The sequence below is a fragment of the Diceros bicornis genome, chromosome 13 (genome assembly GCF_020826845.1).
Source record: "Diceros bicornis minor isolate mBicDic1 chromosome 13, mDicBic1.mat.cur, whole genome shotgun sequence".
Taxonomy (NCBI): Eukaryota; Metazoa; Chordata; class Mammalia; order Perissodactyla; family Rhinocerotidae; genus Diceros; species Diceros bicornis.
In genome coordinates, this window is record NC_080752.1 from 26,837,060 (window position 1) to 26,856,332 (window position 19,273).

The 19,273-nt window shown below is 40.6% G+C and overlaps 1 protein-coding gene across 4 annotated transcripts in view; it reads left to right on the top strand.

Moving 5' to 3' along the window:
- CAMTA1 (calmodulin binding transcription activator 1) overlaps positions 1-19,273 on the top strand; it is an 864,246-nt gene that overhangs the window by 73,459 nt on the left and 771,514 nt on the right. Inside the window, exon 4 of one of the 4 annotated variants that reach the window (XM_058552797.1) lies at positions 9,142-9,424. The exons of the other annotated variants lie outside the window; for them this stretch is intronic. Within the exon in view, the coding sequence (XP_058408780.1) occupies positions 9,142-9,150 (9 nt within the window). The 3' untranslated portion in view covers positions 9,151-9,424. Of the gene's footprint in view, positions 1-9,141; positions 9,425-19,273 lie in introns of those variants that run through there. 4 annotated transcript variants of the gene reach the window in all.

A 19,273-nucleotide genomic window follows, 5' to 3' on the forward strand; every position in this document is an offset into this window, starting at 1 on the left:
AGCAGCTTTTCTTGCCACTGAAAATGGAATTGAAATAATCTCGAATCTTTGTTTCTCCAGCTGTTGCTTCCCAGCTTTTCTCACATCGTAGAACACATCAAAAATAAAAGTATTTATAGGGCATACTGGGTTAATGGAAGAGCACTCTTGAGGTCAGAGACCACTGGTCAGGGGTGGCCCAGGCCCCCTTGCAGAGCATGAGGTGGTCAACATCTGTAACCCATGTGTCTTGTATCACACATCATTAGGGAAGTGTTTGGGAAGTGCTGGTCTAGGTTCAAGTTCTCTAGCTTCAAATATTTTTCATTGTAGGTCATTTTAGCTTGATATGGATTTAATGTTCTGAGAGCTAGACTTCTTTCTTAAAATTTTTAATTGTGGTAAAATATGCATAACATAAAATTTACCATCTTAGGGGCCGGTCCTGTGGCTTAGTGGTTAAGTGTGTGCGCTCCGCCGCTGGCGGCCTGGGTTCGGATCCCAGGCGTGCACCGACACACTGCTTCTCAGGCCATGCTGAGGCCGTGTCCCACATACAGCAACTAGAAGGACGTGCAACTATGACATACAACTATCTACTGGGGCTTTGGGGGAAAGATAAATAAATAAAATTATTAAAAAAAAAAAATTTACCATCTTAACCATTTTTAAGTATACAGTTCCTTGACATTAAGTAAATTCACATTGTTGTGCAGCTATTACCACCATCCATCTCCCAAACTCTTTTCTTCTTACAAAACTGAAACTCTGTATCCATTAAATGATAACTCCCCATTCTCTCCTACCCCCAGCCTCTGGCAACCTCCATTCTACTTTCTGTCTCTATGAGTTTGGCTATTGTCAGTACCTCATATAAGTGGAATCATACAGTATTTCTTTTTGTGACTGGCTTATTTCACGTAGCGTAACATCCTCAAGGTTCATCCACTTCATAGCATGTGTCAGAATTATTTAATTTGATTTCTCAGACATACTCAAGCAAGTTAACTGCGCCTTTCCTCTTGGCCTCTGGGATGGGGTATACCCCTGGTTTTTCTCTCATTTGCTGAATGTTCCTTCTTGATCTCTTCTACCCAGCATCTAAAGGTGGAGTTTCCTCAGGGCTTGAGACTAGACCTTCTTCTCTGTGTGACTGTTAAATGTGGTTATTTCTCAGGAATCAGACTGAGGCCCCTCACTTCCTGATATCCATTCTTACTCTCCGTGACCCTACTCACTTCCATAGTTTCAGCCTGCCAAGGGTTCCTAAATCTGTTTTTTGAGCTCAGCTGTTTGCTGAGCTGCATGCCAGAACTGCCTACCTGATATCTCTGCTGGAGATCTGACAAGCTGCTCCTGCTTATTGTATCTGAAATAGAACTCATGGTCTTCCTCTCTGTCTACTACCCTGTCTCAATAAAGGGCACCTCCTAGGTGCTCAAGTCAGACCTGAGGGTCAGTTTTAAAATAAACTTTTACATTTAGAATGATTTTAGATTCACAGAAAAGTTGCAAGAATATTACAGAGAGTTCCGATGTACCCTACACTCAGTTTCCCCTATTGACATTGATATGGAACGTTTGTCCCAACTGATCAATCTTATTGATGCATTATTATAAACAACACTGCACACATCATTTGAATTGCTTTAGTTTTCCCCTAATGTCCTTTTCTGTTCCAGGACCCTATCCAGGCCTGCCACATTACATTTAGCCATCATGTCTCCTTAGGCTCCTCTGGATTGTGACAGTTTCTCAGACTTTCCTTGTTTTTGTTGACCTTGACAGATCAGGTATTTTGTATGATGTCCTTCAATTTGGGTTTGTCTGTTCTATTTCTTTTTTTTTTTTTTTAATTTTATTTATTTATTTATTTTTTCCCCCAAAGCCCCAGTAGATAGTTGTACGTCATAGCTGCACATCCTTCTAGTTGCTGTATGTGGGACGCGGCCTCAGCATGGCCGGAGAAGTGGTGCGTGGGTGCCTGCCCGGGATCCGAACCCGGGCCGCCTTCAGCGGAGCGCACGCACTTAACCGCTAAGCCATGGCGCCGGCCCTGTCTGTTCTATTTCTTATGATTAGATTGGGCTTATGGGTTTTGGGAGGAAGACCACAGAGGTGCAGTGCCCTTTTCACCACATCATATCAAGGATCCCTGCTATCAACATGACTTACCACTGATGATGATGACCTTGATCACCTGGCTGAGGTGGTGTTTCCCAGGTGTCTCCACTGTAAAATTACTATTTTTTTTCCCCTTAGAAGTGATTTTTGACACCTCCTCCTTTTATGCCATATTGATTCCAAACCTACTGGTTCTATTCCCAAATAAATTTCCATTCTGTTCAAATCATTCTTTACAGCCACCACTCCAGTCTAAGCCGCAACTACCTGTGCCCAGACTGCTTGGAGGGATCTCCTGACTCCTGTCCCTGCTTGTACCCTTCCCCCACAATCCCAGTCTCCACCCAGATGCCAGAGTGTTCTTTTGAAAATGCCAGTTGGATTATGGTGCCCCTTTTTTCAATCCTTTGAATGATTTCCATCATACCTAAGATATCATGCCAACTTGATCAACATGGTCTATAAGTCTTGTGTAATCTTGTGTCTGTCACCCCTCCAGCCTCCTGCCAAGCCCCTCTCACTTTGTTCTCTGTTCCAACCACTGGTTTTGTCCCCCTGAGTTTCTTTTACACTATCAGGTCCTACCTGCTGCATTGTCTTTTACATGTCATTTCTTCTGCTTAGAAGATGGTCACCCTCCACCTTGTCATCCTCAGATCTCAGCTAAATGTTATTTTAGGGAAAATTTCCAGGCCCCCTTGCAGAGTCGAGGAGGTACCCTTGCCATAGATTTCCACAGTATCCTGCACTTCTCCTTCACGATGCTCATGGTGCTTGAAATTACTTGTTCTGTGTCTGAATCCTCGCTTCAATGGCTAAGATAGACAAGGCTGATACTTTCTCTCTGCTCTTCTCATGCATCCCAGGCACCTACTACTGAGCCTGCCCCAGAGTTAGGTGCTCAGTAAACATTTGTTGAATGAATGAATTTGTCTTTTAATTAAATTAGTGAGTTGAACTGCAGAGTGGAAAACAATTACTCTTCCTTTTTTTGCATGTTAATAGGCAAATAAGTCCTTGAATTTATTTCTCTTATTCCACTGATTTAAATCCCACATATATCTTTTTAAATGCATTTTGAGTAAGGTGCCGTGATAGGTACAGTAGTGGATCTAGAAGTGTATATTCACCCTTGAGGACCTACCTGTTCATTCACTGCCTCATTCCCCAGACATGTGCTGGGAGCCTCAGTGTGCAGAACAGGTGTGAGACTGCAGGGCCAGAGGATCACCTTCCTTCCCTTCAGTGCTAGATCACGGAGCAGGACACATTTGGACAGATCTAGTGGAATTCTAGCTCTGCTGATTTTGAGATTGACGTCTTGAGCTTAACCTTTACCCATCCATAAAAATGGGGATAGCGGTATCTCTCTTGTAAACCTCGGACAGAATCAGATAAGAAAAAGAATGTAAGATGAGCCTCATCATAATTGTAGTAATCACTGAGCTAATGTTTATTGCTTTTTAGGACCTAAGCACAATGCTAAGCAGTTTACTTATTTTCTTTAATTCTCACAGCAACCCTATGAGGTGGGGATGCTATTATCTTCATGTTATAAATGAAGAAAGTGAGGCTTAGTTAAAAAATTAAATAATTTATGCAAGGTCATAGAAGTAGTAAGTGGTAGAGCTTTTACTGGAATCCAGAATCTCATGGCATGATTATAAAGCCCAGAAAGAACTCCCTGTATCTGTACAGCCACTCTGCCTTTCAGTGTAGCTTTATGCTTTTGGGTTTTAAAAACTTTTTAGGCATCTATGGGCATTTAACACTTTTTATAATTTTATTTATTTATTTTTTTCCCCCAAAGCCCCAGTAGGTAGTTGTATGTCATAGCTGCATGTCCTTCTAGTTGCTGTATGTGGGACTCGACCTCAGCATGGCTGGAGAAGCAGTGCGTCGGTGCGCGCCCGGGATCCGAACCCGGGCCGCCAGCAGCGGAGCGTGCTCACTTAACCGCTAAGCCATGGGGCCAGCCCCTAAAATTTTTTAATAGTCTTGGGAGGGAGGACCACCTTAAGCAGTTATCAGCCGGAATTTGTTTCTTTACACTTTCACAGCTTTGACACCTGTGACTCGGTGCCTGCAGGAGGTAGGATGTGTGTATGGGGACTGGAGGATGGGGTTGGACCCACCTGGGCAGTTTTACTTGAAGTGAGGGTTCTGTACTCTTCTGGTCAGACTCACCTAGGGGGTTTCACTAAAAATGCAGATTCTTTAGCTCCTCTCTTGATGTACTAAATTGTAATCTCTTAGGGGTAGGACTTGGGGAACTATTTTTAAATATGAGTTCGTTTAAATAGGGGATTCTCAGCCTGAGGTTGGAGAGTAGATGAATAGAGGAAATGGGAAATGTAGGAGCCCTAATGATCAGACTGAGTCGTATAGGAAGCCAGTAGAGCAAGTAAAATAAGCACTAGAGTACACAGATAGTAAGCTTAAAAACAAGTAATATGGAAATAAAACCAACAGTGGGGGAATCTGTTTCCCTTTTGTTTTATTTCTTATAAATTTGTATTTGGGAGAATTTGGTATATATTGTGTTATTATTTTTCCCTCGTGGGATAGTGTCAGAAAGGAATGGGTCTTGGCTGTGATAGAGTTGACATAATACAAATTTCAAATCTGAAGAAAAAATTTAAGAATATTTGGTGAATTTACGTATCATTTGCAAAGCTAGAAGTATGTCTAACGCTGATTTTGAATATCTTCTTAGAGAAACTATGTTGGACTGCCCTGCTTTTCAATTTAGAAAATATGGTAATTTTTCAGATTTGTGGCTAATATGAAAGTTAGTAATCAATATGAAATGTTTTAAATATATAGTATTTATGTATTTATTTATGCACTTATTTTAAACAGTGAGGATACTTTTTATTATGTCACCTATTGAGAAGTCCAACAGCAGGTGGTCCAGAGTTGGGGTTCAGTGGCTCAGGGAAGGTGGCTCCCACTGGCTTCCCCATGACTCTCTCGGCCTTCTCTGCATGGGTGGCCACGGCATAGCCTCGAAGTGTGCAGAGAGAGGGCAGAGTTCCTGTCTTGTGCCCGCCTCCCCATTCTAAACAGCTTTTTTGAGGTATAATTGGCATATAATAAATTGCATATACTTAAAAGTGTACGGTTAATAAGTGTGCACATGCACACACCACACAGCTGTCACCACTCCACCATAATGAGTGTATTCATCACTCTTAAAAGTTCTCTCCTGCTCTTTTCCATCCCTTCTTCCCACTCCCTTCATCCTTTTGTGAAATCTTTGAAGCTACTAGGGAAAAAAAATTACATTGTTGAGGATAAAGTAATAGGTAGAAAGGTATTTAATCTGTAGTTTTAGCTTTTATTTTCTTTTTGAGGACTATGGTGGAAACGATATGATGATTGTAGGTATAGGTTGCTGTGTCATTTATAGAAAGTTCTGAGAAACAACATCTTAGAACAGACTATCTTTGAGAAACTTGACAAAGGAGATAATATTTTCAGAAAGTTGAAAAAAATGGTAGAGATAGTGACTGTTGGGGGAAGGGGGAAGAGAAGGGAGGGAATAGGGAATGCCTCCTGACTGACTGTATCGGACTGGGCCACACTTGGAGGAGTCACCAACTTGGAAACCAAATGCTTTTATTTTCTTAGTTTTTCACTAGATGGTATTTCTAACATGCCAAAAAAACTAACATAAATTCTAACATGAAAGAGCATTAGAAAATAATCCCCACTTAATGGAAGGATATGCTTAGCTCAAGTGTGTTTTATCCTAGTGAATTGTCTGTTTTGTTGAATGACATGTTGGTGATTTATTTATTTATATTTATAGATTAATTTTTTTTTTTTTGCCCCATCACTGTAATAAACTTTTGGCTGGACATTTCTCTTTTTAATCTCTGAATACACTTGCTGAGGTTAGTTTCTGCTGCAGAAAGCATTATACTGTTGAGTTGATAGTCATTTTGTAAAGAATAAGTAAAATATATAGGGCTTTATTTGAATGGGTTTCTTCAACTGTCTCGCAGCTTCTCTGACTCTCTGAATTTTCTTGGCTCTTTGTTTTCCTTTTCTTTCTGGTTCTTCCATGTGTTTTATTTTGATAGTGAAAATGATAGGATTTCTGTCATGATTTAACCTTATGAGAAATGACATTCTTTATTCTATGTCTGTTTAGTTGAGAAATGAACCAGTTCTCTGTACTTATAAATGCTGGCTGGTCCTTGGCAATAAATAAATAAATAAATAAATAAACAAACAAACAAACAAACAAATTTTAACACAGAGTACAAATTGAGTGTGTTGGACAACGTGTCCCTATAAAAAGTTGTCCAGACACTGAGAGCTTAATATGGGTGAGAATTTCCCTGGAAAAGTATTCTTTGCTAGAACTCTGATGACTTGATGGTTTTGTGAAAATGAATCTTGGTGTTTTTCTTATTTCAGGAACATAACTCACCAATGTGGAGTATAGTTTTCCAGTTTTAGATTTAGGATAGCGTGTATACTAGTTATGCCCATAAAGTTTTGGGGGTTAGAAGGATTTTCGCGTGTTTCCTGTTTAATTCAGTTACTAGTTGTCATTTTGGAAAGGGGCTCTTATGCAGTAGATTAGCCTTCTCTACCCTTGAGGTAAAAATGCCAGTTCTACCAGTTGGGGATTTGTTTTGGGTTAAAGAAACCCCCTTAGTCTTTGCATATGCTGGTATGTATTAATTCAGTCTATTTGTTGTCAGTTAATGCGTGGACCTTATTGAAGAGAAGGGAGGCTTCTGGAGGATAAAGGAAGATGGATAGTTTTGGCTCCGGAGGCACTCTCTCTGGGGCCCAGGCAGGAGGCTAGGAGAGAGTTTTGTATCCAAAGTTTCAGCTTGGGCCAGTCCTTTGGAAAAAAATAAAAAGCTACTCAGGCCCCATAGCCTCTAGAATTTGGAGCAGAACTGTCACTTCAACAGATTTCAGGTTAAGTAGGCAGTCATCAGATTGTTTCTGTGGGGAAATACATGTGTATTCCAAATACCTGCCTCAGCAAAGGGGCTCTGGCGACAGCTCGTTGTGGAAGCTGAATCAGGTGCCCCCCAGGTGTGCTCTGTCCTCTAGCCTGCTTTTACTTATTAAATTATATTCCTGGATCCTTGAATATTAGGGACGTGGTAAACTCCTGGTAGCCTTTACTTCCTCCACCCCAAGTAGGAAACTCATTAAAAAAACATTAGCTCAAGTCCTTCATAGATTTTCTTAAATCACCTAAAATTTGGGCTAACATTTTTGTGAGTTTTAGAAATGATTTAGAAGACTTTTTAAAAAGCTTCTGTATGTACTTTATCATCTTGTTGTCAAGAAGAAATTACTTAATAAATACGTGTGTTTTGATAATGAAGGGTTACATATAAATATTCTATCTGAACAGATAGTTTTTCTCATTGTTAATAGGAAATAGTTTAGTAAAACAAAACTTAACATTGTACCGCTGGCTTCTTGCCTTTTCTTACAAACATGCTGAAGTGGTCTGAATAACAATGCTACTAAAACAACATATGCATTGTTTTGATGGGGTATTGATTCCTTCTGTAGTGTGCAAAATTGCTTGCATGCCTCCCAGCAACAAATACACATGTGACAGACTTTATGTGAGGTGCGCATTCCAGAGAAATGAAATGCTGGTTTACTTTTCAGTAGCTGTGGAACTTAAAAAAAAAAAATCATGTTTTGAGAAACGTGGCTTTAAGGCACTAACACACTTGTATCTAGTGCATGAAGCTCTGCGAGTTATTTTTAACAAAACCTAATCAAGGTTAACAGAAATCTGATATTTAAAGAGTTTATTTATTGATTGCTATGAGCCACCAGAAAGAATATCCTGTTCCTTTTAATAAAATCCTTTTGGGCATTGTCTATATTTTAATATATAAGTATTTTTGGAATTTGATTTTAACAAGGTAAGCTCAAATGTTATATAGTGTAAGATGAAACTGAACTAGGAGCCTAGAAGAAAGAATGGTACTTAAATGGAGTTCTTTTTTGCTAGTCATGCTCCCATTTACTCTCATATATGGGAGCCATTATTCACATTGCATGTTAGAACCTGCTGTCCAGTAAGATAAGAAATTTGGATCCTAAAATCAGGGCATGTAACCTGCTCAAGTTTAGTTTTAGAGAGGAGACTAAAGATTACCCTCTCATGATAGTATTCATTTTATTTACTAGTAAAGTGAATATGGAAATTATTTATTGTAACTATTAATTGCTATGCTTGCTGTTGCTGAAAGTTAAGTATGTTATGATTTAAGTGGTAGCTACATGTTGCAAAACAAAACCTTAGCTCTTTCTGTCCTTTTAAAAAACAAACTATTTTAGTTTGTTAATGAGGAAGATGAGTAAATAACATGAAATTGAAACATACCGTCAGATACTTTTTTCTGTTTTAAAATGTTCCTCGTGTCAAGCTTCTATTAATTCTGTGTAATTCCAGTAGAACTAGCAAGTTATTTTGCTTAAATTGTCTTTTTTCCCCTGCCCAGTGAGAGTTGAATGTTAGAACAGATCTTAATAGATACAGTCACACAGTTTATTTTATCGTGTATCACTTTATTGCTGTCTTCTAGAACATTGTTACACTAAATGTTCCAATAATGGAAATTTTATGCAGCTACTTCAAACGAAACAAATTTGCAAAAACTCAATTTTGGGACTCATTTCTTGAGGAGAGGAAGAAAACTCACCAAGCTGTGACCAAATTAGATTTTTGATATGTTGCCAACTTATCAAACACTGTCATTTCCAGAAAACAGGGTGTGGGGTCTAGTGGAAATGTCAGTGCTTCTCAGTCACTTACATTTGGAGATACTTGGGTTTTAATATGATTGAGTGTTTAACTTTTTACAAAAATTTTGTTGGTAACAGGTAATTTAAATTTGGTTTTGTACCTAAATAAAAATGGCTCTATGCAGAATCAGAAATGACTGTGTTCAATTACAGGGAGTCTTCTTTTCAAGAACTTGATTTAAAATTCTCGGAGATATTAGTTTTACTTACTGGAGCTCCTTTGTTTTGCAGAGATCATGATGCAGCCGTCCTTTTGGATTTCTTTTTAATAATGTGTGACCCTTCACCTTTGATCCCCTGACCTGCATTACCTTGGTAACCATTTCATTTTTTAATTTAATTTCATTTTTTAATTTTGGTGTACAAGCTGTAACATTTCATCTCTCAAAGTGTAACACACTGATTTCCTCAAATAGAGATACCCCTTTGAGCGATAAATTTGCAAAATGCTGTCTTCATTTTCTGTATTAAAATTCATTTCAGTTTTTAAAATAAAGTGTAATCTGTGTTTTCATCCTTTTAAAATTTCAGTTTAATGAGTACAATTCCCCTACAGTATATCTCCTTTTCTATTCATGTTTTAGTCATGTTTTGCATTAGCTAAATTAACTTGGTGTTCATAACACACACACACACACACACACACACACACACACACACACACACACACACACACACACACACACACACACACACACACACCGGACATACACCTCCTCTCCTCCCTCATACCTCTGCCACTCCCCCTCCCACACACCCCTCACCATTACCACATACCCTTCCTTCGCAGATTAACTGCTCTTTCTTTCAGAAATAGTGGCAACTTGAATTTATTAGTCTTAACTGCCACATTCTACAACCTCAGATTACATTTTATATTCTCAAGTATTGTTGGGAGAAAAAGTTTAGCTCTTTAATTCCATTGTAAGGGCTAGAAGATAAGAAAGTTATGTCATTTCCAAAATTCACCTTTCCCCTCCTTTAATATTTTATTTCTTTATTTGAGGCATAAGTTAAGAACAAGCAGTATTTTTAACATAATCAGAAATGTCCTTTTGTTTCTACTGAAACCTGGTCAGTCAGCTGTGATGATCGGTCCATATACCAGATTGCTTTATGCCATATGCTATTTCATGACTGGTTTTCAGACAATGCATTTTTTATTGTATTCCGCTTTTCAGAAAATTCTTATTCAAAAACAAAACAAACCAAAATCTAAAAACAAATATCAAACTTGAGTTAATTCTTTGAACTGGCAAGATATTCCTAAGAAACCATGTTCTTTAAAAAAAAAAACCACGTGAAATCTCTTACCATGGCTTACTGAAGCACAGATTATTTTTTAAGTCTCATTATTTTATTCTCTAACATTTAATGCTGATGCTTTAATTGCACACAGCTGAAGCTGCTAAATGAGCACTGAAATGGATTTAAGTCCTCTCTGAGCTTTGTTGATACCTATAAAAGTTTATGTCATTCATTAGAACTACAAATTAAAATTAGTTGTAGTGAGCTGTTCATTGCTTCTTCAGGCTCACTAGCTCATTTTTGTCTATTATATGTACATACTTGAAAAACTACCTTTGGCCTGTTGGGTATCTTTTCACAGAATCGCAGAATATCAGAGGTGAGAAGTACAAAAAGGTAAAACATCCTATGATTATAAAGCCAGAAAGTACATGGAAAGAATGTTCTAATAGTTGGGAACAACTTATTTATCAAACTTTGCATTTTAAGATGATTTTTTTATGATAATGTTTTCAGAGTTGTGTAGGAATGTTTTTCAGATCCCGTCCTTTATTTGTTCCTCTGATGCCGTATCCTCTAGCACCAAAGCAATAGTGCATAGCTTGGAGTTTATTTGAACAGAAACTCACAGGGAGGGCTGAAAGAGGCTGTGAGTGGTGGTCTGCTCCACTCTTCTTGCTTAAGCAACCCTGTACCTGCCTGACCCCTGAGGGTGAGCTGGCTGATGGTCCCCAGAGAGTCACAAGCTCCTTGTTGACAGAATTAGGACCTCTTGACATCTCCCCCGTAGGCTCCCATGTCCTTTAGAGATAGTCAGATACTTTATTCATAAGTGCAGTAGGAGCTGAAGAGACCTTAATAGGTGCACAAGAGAAGTGTTTTTATGATATTTTATTTTGCAATTAGGTCCTAAAGTTTTATGCTTACTACATTTTAAGATAACCTAATTTTTCTAAGAGAGCTAGTATATGGACACATTTTTAAACTTATTTTCAGTGAGCATTGCTTATCTGGTTAGTATTTAGGATTCTAGTAAGTTGTAAGCCACATGGATGTAGTTTTTGTAAACAGGAATCAGTGAGAAAGCCTTAGTCTGAGACAGAAAACCTGCTTTTGACTAGCAGCATCTGGATGTGTGCCGTTGGTGTCTTTTAAGGTAGTCACACACAACTAAAAAACTCAAATAGAAAAACTTCAGAAGACTTTCTTGTGATATTAAAAACAGTAAAATTAGTTGTTTGGCTTGACATACAGGAGTTTGTAAAACATTTCATTGATGCCACTTTAGTTTTATCCTATGTGAAATGTAGGTATTGTATGTCTCCTGCTTGCTTTTTAGGGTTCTTGGCAGGATAAATGAAACACTGTGTGATGGACATACTGGGAATGCAGAGAAAAGGTGCTTTTGAAATGAAACCTCCTCTCTTGGCTGTGCTGTTGGCAGCTGTAATTGTCATGCTGAAAGGCAGTTGTAGTGAATCCTGTGGAGAATGGCAGGAGCATGGGCCTTGGGTCGAATCCCACCTCTCTGCCCCTTGCAAGTGGTCTGACCGAGACAAATTACCTCACCTCTCTGTGCCTCAGTTTCCTCCTCTTTAAAATGGGGGTGATGATAAGAGTACCTACTCAGAGGGTCATGGTGAGTCTTAGGTGAGTTGATCTATGTGAAGTACTTAGAGCCATGGCTGGCATGCAGGGTGGCTGTGGCTATGGTGTCCAGGCCAGCTCCTGCACACCAGGGAAACCCAGGTAGAATGGCGGTTTCGATGAAATGGAATTCTGAGGGGAACATACACCTTGCAGAAAATTAACTTTAAAGAGTTTCCCTGTTGGTCTTCTAACATTGTCTGGGAGACCCATGCATGCTTACCGAGAGAAGAACTGGATAGTTTATGGTAATTAAACATGTCTAAGATAGATGCAGTTCAGGTGCTTAAAGTTAAATCTGGGTTCCTAACCTTTTAGGAAGAAAAGTTTAGATAATTAAGAGCTACTTAACCCTTTGTTGATAGGTTCTTTTGTTTTAGCTGTTTTTGGCTATGGAGACACAAGAAAAGAGACCCATTGGAGAGACCCATGTTTTACTTAGCGCTTACTCTTTCTCTTTTAGCTTCAAGAAGCTAAAACGTTTAACTGTTTAGAGATTTTCGCCCAGCTGTATGAGGCTTCAGTGCTTCATCCTACGTGGAGCAAGTGGGAAGGAAGTTGCTGTTGTGTGTCACTTATTTTTCCAAGTACTTCCCATACATTTTAATTATCTAAATTTATCTATGAGGTCATGATGTGTTAACCCTACGTTGCACTTGAGAACACTGATGCTCAGGTGCAATAGGTTAAATAAAGTCTCTCAGGGTCACGCCCCTAGTAGATTTCAGAACTGGCACTTAAATCCAGGTGCTGCCCTTCTCTTGGCACCTGCTGCCTTACATTTACTGGCTAAACTGGCTTCACCCCTGACAAGAAATGGTTCTGCTGTTTGATGGCAGGGGCCTCAGCTGTATGCATTACAGTCCCTCAGCCATCAGCACCTCTGACTTAGTAAGCCCTCCCGCGACCCGCCACCACCACCGCCGGGAAGGCTCTGTCACACATGTGGCTCTTTTAGGGGCTCCATACCAGCGGCTTCCTCGATCTTTGCTGCACATCCAGAATCACTTGTACAGCTTTAAAATATGGAGTACTGGCCCCATCCCAGACTCTGATCTGGCCGTTCTAGCAGAGAGCCATTGATCGATAGGTTCAGAAATACAGGAAGTTTATGCTATAAACAAGAAAAAAATGTAAATAATTTGTGCACCTGTAGACCTGTGCTTCCAGAATGTGGGCCAGTGCTATTAATTCTATAGTTAGCTACATTGTAATTTAAAATGGGCCTTTGTGGGCCAATTTAGTAATTCAGCCACCAATAATCAGCACCCTTTCTGTGGGAAAAGCCCCAACCATCTGCTCCATAGAATATAGTCTTCTGGAAGTGGGCATTTGACCATCACAAAAACCAGGTTTGAAATTAGTCACAGAGCTGAATGAAGTAGAGGGCCATGCTTTCTTTCCTCTCTGCCTTCTTTATGTATTTATTTTTCCATTCCCTCCTCTCGTCTTCTTCCCAACTCCTCCTCCTCCTGTCCTCCTTGTCTCTTTTTATCCATCCATCTACCAGATGCTTATGGGAATTTCCTCCAAGGGGCCTAGCACATAGTAGGTGTTCAAGTTGACGTTTCTTATTTGTCTTAGTATCTGCCTTTCAAAGAGGTAGGGATTACCCCTCATTCTATGCCTCATTAGCCTGAAAATTGTCAGATTTGTTTGTAATCGTCTACCCTAACTTGGGTGGTTTATCTTGAAAATTTAGATAGTTTAGCATGATGTATTTAGATAGTTTGTGAAGTGCCAGGCTTCAGTCACTAAATAGGACAGAATGTTGGGCAAAGGGCAGACTTGACTGTTCTAGAGGCACTTGTATCAAGCTTTTAGTGTGTTTGCTGCATGGTTTTTAGAGCTGGAAGGTCTGAGGTCATCTGGGTTGGACCCCTCATTTTGGTGATGAGGAACCTGCTCCTGAGAGGGAGAGGCCCTTCCTCGAGACACTCAGCCAGTCCAGACGTGCTGCTCAGGGTGCCTCCTCCTCCATCATATTAACCGAGGGAAGCAGAGCAAATGCTGTGACACCTGTAGATGTGTGCCATTAACTATGTGCCTCGAGAGATGATGGAGAAGTCAACAAAGTAACCCTCCTTCTGTATTTCTCCCTCTCATCTCCCTTCTCACATGAACCAGTTGCATAAGGTTAGGGCGATTTTGAGGGCAAGCAGAGGGCCGCCTCATGTGCAAGTTGGGAAGCTCTGTGTGTGGCCCCAGCCACATCAGGTAGGCCACTTAGGACTCACTTCTGATGGAGTTGAACCCTTCTTGAGGCAGTGAGGAGACCAAGAAACACATGGTAGGAGTATGAAAAGATTTTTATCATTCTTCAATGAAAATCTGCCCTAGCCAGAAAGGGAGTTAGTGAGGGAGAAGGCGGCAGCAGGCTTGCTGCACAGTCAGGAAATAATGGGAAACATACCCTGTTTGTTCTCTTTTGTGGTGGTTGTTTCCCTGGGAAACTGTGGCTGTGGTTACCCTGGCACCTTGTGACATGCCACAGATTCACAGGATTTGACCAGACTTTCCACACCCATCTGTAGGTGGGTTCAGAAATATACCACATGATAGACAATATCATGTATGCCTACCACAGAACTGTGATTATTCAGGCTTCGATTATCCAGTCTTTTCTCTCTCTCCTGTGTTGACCCTTTTGAGTAATTTGCCCCTCTTAGCCCTTCATTTTCCCAAAGGAGAGACCCAAATGACATCTTTACTTCTTTTGTTATGGTGGTCAGAGAACTGGCAGGGGAGGTGGAAACTCTTGGCGGGGCTGTTTGGCTCTCGGTATCTTTACCTGCTCTGGTGCATGTTACAGTGTCTGGCACAAGTGCTTGCACGTAGTAGACACTCAGCAAACATTCACTCTCCTTTGAGTTCTCATTAGCACAGATAATTAAGAACAGGAGCTGATAGACTGCATGTATCTGTGCAGAGATATATCTGTAATTAAAGTTTTAATTAAAGAAACACCAGACCAGGCAGATGGTTCTTATCCCTGCATTCTGTAAACCAAACAGCCTTGGCTTTTCGATCTTGCAAACAAGCAAAGCAGAGAGTAGCGACACTCGTGGAGGTGTATCGGGGGAGAGGCGGCACTCTTATTAACTAGCCATAATCTAATTTTGGTAGCACTCTATGTGTAGCCAGATCCAGGGATAATCATTACAGTTTGAAATGGAAGTGCAATACATCAAAGTTATGTCCCAACCAAAGCTTTTAAGCCTCAAGTCAAGGACATTACCACAGCCCGGCTGGTATATCACAAGGCATGTGGTTTTGTGCTAGATCACAAAAGCTGACGAAGTGTTATTTAGGATCATCAGCTAAATACAGTATTAAATTAGAGCACTATTATCCTGATTTTTTAGGTTTTGCCATCGTATAGCAATGCAGAATTGAGATGGGACGTGTGCCCACCTGGCTCATGCATGTCCTCTGTGCTATGTCACAGTGACCTTAATGACCAACCAACAGAGGAATTTAAAAAACAAAACAACCACAGGGGATAATATAAAAGACTTATCTCAGGTCTTATCACTTAGAAAAACCTCCACAGCCATCCCCAGCCATTTGTTCTAGTTGTATCACTGTTGGCAGGAAGCCAGAGCAGTGCAGAGAAGTGGGTAGGCAGTGGCACATCTTTATGAGGTCCATGCCAATTCACTTTGACCTCTTGAGATTTATCCACTTTTTAACCCCCAATTTCTTACCCTTCCTCATAATCGTTTGCTTATGTAGGCTCACGATTTTCTGGCATTCAGTTCAGGTAGGCAGTTACACAACTGAATTATATACTAGTTGATATAGGCATGTTTTTACCACCTACATCTCATTTGTTTTCCGTTTGGTAGAACCAGTACTGAAGATGTTCATTTCTAATTTCACAGTGAAACATCTTAGTTTAGAGGGTTAGGAGAGTAGTTTCTACTTTGCTTAATGGTGGGTGACTTTATCATCCCTGTGTGTTTTAAAGGAAGTAGGGCTCTCCCTGGAAAAAGATCCCATGTTACACTGGCACATATATAAATATCTTCACATTAAAGACCATGTCACAAAATAGTAGAATGCAGAAGTACTTTAACTCATCTTAAGACCATCTGTAAATCAGAACTCAGTGATCCTAGCAGAAATGCCAAATCCACAATACCTGTGATGTGCTATGAGTGATACACGTGGATGATGGGTGGACAGACATGTTTTTACCACCTTTCTGCTTGGGGAAGACTTCTGCTATTTGTTGAGATGTTCTTTGTTTTAAGAAAAAGTCAGTTAAATGTTAAGCTACTTTGAGTAAACAGTCTTTTGTGCTTGGGTCTAGGAAATGTTGTCAGACCTATACTGAGCTGTGCTACTAGGTATTAAGTTGGCATTTTACACGTGGAATTTGAACCTGACTATGAAATCTGTTTCTTCTCTAATTTGGTTAGAGACCTGAACATGTAACCTTGAGTATACACATTTCTAGGTTGTAGGAGGTTTCTTATGAGGTTACTCTAGCTACTCCGAGAACGGCGGTTATGCCTCACTTCAAGGTAGTAAGTAGAGTTGTTTCTCCACAGAGAGAAACATCAGCAAACAAACTCACCTGGAACAGGAGGTTTTTTATTTCTCTTTCTGGAGTGGGTTTTTTTTTTTAATTTTTATTTATTTATTTTTTCCCCCAAAGCCCCAGTAGATAGTTGTATGTCATAGTTGCACATCCTTCTAGTTGCTGTATGTGGGACGTGGCCTCAGCATGGCCGGAGAAGCGGTGTGCCGGTGCACGCCCAGGATCCGAACCGGGCGGCCAGCAGCGGAGTGTGTGCACTTAACCGCTAAGCCATGGGGCCGGCCCTGGAGTGGGTTTTAAGAAAGCTTTTGCCCTCTGTCGTATCTGTGTGATGATGATGGGGGGGTGGAGTGTACTGCCCACCCCCAAAGTGACTTAAATTCAAATGTTATTCATTTTTCAATAAATATTTATTGAATGCCTAGTACTAGGCACTGTCTTAGGTACCGGGAATAAAGCATTAAACAAAACAAAGCCATTCCCCTCAAAAAGCTTGTTTTCTGGTTGGGGGGGAGGGGTGATAAACTATAAACAAACAAAAAACAAGTAACACTAATTGAGTGATTCTATGTGCCAATTACACTTATTTAACTCATTCAGTTCTCAGAACACTCTGAGGAAGTAGGTGCTGTTATTCTCATTTCATAGATGAGGAAACTGAGATACAGAGAGGTAAAAATAGCTTGTTCCATGTCACATAGATAAGAAGTGGTGCTGTTGGCATTCCATCCCAGGTAATCTACCTCCAGATTTTGTGCTCTTAAACCATGCTGTTTTGTTTCCCTGTTAAAATACTGCCTAATCTGTTTATTTCTAAATAAAGAAAGAAATAAATGTCAGATGTTAATAAGTGTGATGAAGAACAATGAAGCCAGGTAAACCATTTAAAGGGTTCCTAGATGTCTGCTTAGGTGTTCGTGCGCGCACATGTGCACTATTTAGATGGCATGACTTGAGCAGGTGTCTCTGTTAAGGTGGTTTGAAGGAAGGGAAGGGGACACAGTGATCCATGTAGATATCTGGAGTAAGAGTGTTCCAAGCAGAGGGAAAGGGCCCATGGTAGGTGTGGGTTTGGCAATAGCAAAAGAGAAGCAAGGAGAATGTCGAGGAGGCCAGTGTGGTTGTGCTGAGTGTGATGGGAGGAGCAGAAGGTGAGGTAGCCAGGAGTGACATTCCATAGGCCTTATAGGTCATGGGAAGGTCTTTTGATTTTACTGGATGAGGAGGGAAGCCATCTGAGAATCTTTGAGCAGGAAAATGATATGATTAAAAGGATCACTTTAAATGCAGTGCAGAGAATAGTCTAGGGCAGGGGTTGGCAAATTATAGCCTGAGGGCCAAATCCAGCCTGCTGCCTGTTTTTGTGCAGCCAGCAAACTTGGAATGCTTTTTACATTTTTATGGTTGAAAAAAACTAAGATGACTAATAATATTTTGTGACACATGAAAATTATATGAAATTCAAATTTCAATGTCCATTTAAGTTCCAGTTTTATTGGAACAGAGCCATGTTCATTCGTTTGTGTATTGTCTGAGGCTGCTTTCGAGCTGCAACAGCCAAGTTGAGTAGTTGCAACAGAGACCATCTGGCCTGCAGAGCCTAAAATATTTACTATCTGGCCCTATAAGAAAAAGTTTGCTGATCCCTGGTTTAGGGGGTAGAGATGGAAGCAGGGAAAACAGTCAGGAGACTGTTGCAAGGGCTGATGGTGGCTTGGACCAGGGCAGTAAGAAGTGGTCAGATGCTGGATATGTTTCAAAGGAAGAGCTGATAGGTTGTAATGCTATTATGAGGAGTTGGGAATGATACCAATGTTTTTTCACTGAACAACTGGAAGAATGCAATTCCTCTTTACTGAGATTTGAAAGGCTGTGGGAGCCACAGGTTGGGGAGAAAGGGTGAAGAGAAAGCAAGAGATGTGTTTTGGAGGTGTTAAGTTGAAGATGCCAAGTGGAGGTGTGGAATAGGCAGTCACGTACATGAGTCTGTAGTTTAGAGGAGGGGCCTAGGCTTGGACTAGACTTTTCAGTGTTTTCAGCATATACAAGGTTCTTAAAGCCGTGGGATAGATGAAATCCCGTAGGGGGCATGGATGGATAGAGAAGTTCAAAGAGGAGCCCTGGGGTACCCCAGTGTTAAGAGGGAGGAGAAGAAGGAGGCAAAGGAGAGGGAGAAGGAACACCAGAAAAAGAAAACTAGGAGAGCAGCGTGTCCTACAAGAATGTATTTCAAAGCAGAGAGTGATCATCTTTGTCAAATGCTGCTAAGGGTCAGGTAAGATACAGACTGAGAATTGACCATGGATCTGGCAGCGTGGAGGTCACTGGTGACTTTGATGAGAGCTGTGTGAGTGAAACGGTGAGGACAAAGCCTGATTCTAGCTGGTTCAAGTGAAAATGGGAGGAGAGGAAGTGGAGCTGGTGCTTTCAAGGAGTTCTGTTTTCTGTTGCCTAAGTGCAGGTTAGGAGAGTGCAGCGAGTTGCATTTAACCTGGGATTGCGGTTTTGCCAGGAGAGTGCTATGGAGGCAAGGGAGCTGAGCGCTGATGTGAATCTGATGGACCATGTACTCTAAGTCGGCAGGGAGCAAAATTGACACATGAGGGAGATGGGGTGCAGCACGAGGCTGTGGGGTCAGTGGATTCAAGGCATAGGGTCAAGGAATTGTTGGAGTAGGGATAGTCAAAGAGTGGGGTACTTGAGTTTGATATTATGAAGGGATGCAGTTATGGTTAACATCAAGGTCTAGGGCAGTGCTGTCCAGTAGAAATATAATGTGAGCCACATGTATAATTTTTTTTTCTTCTTTTTTTTCTTTTTTGTGAGGAAGATTAGCCCTGAGCTAACATCTATTGCCAATCCTCCTTTTGCTGAGGAAGATTGGCCCTGGGCTAACATCCGTACCCGTCTTCCTTTACTTTA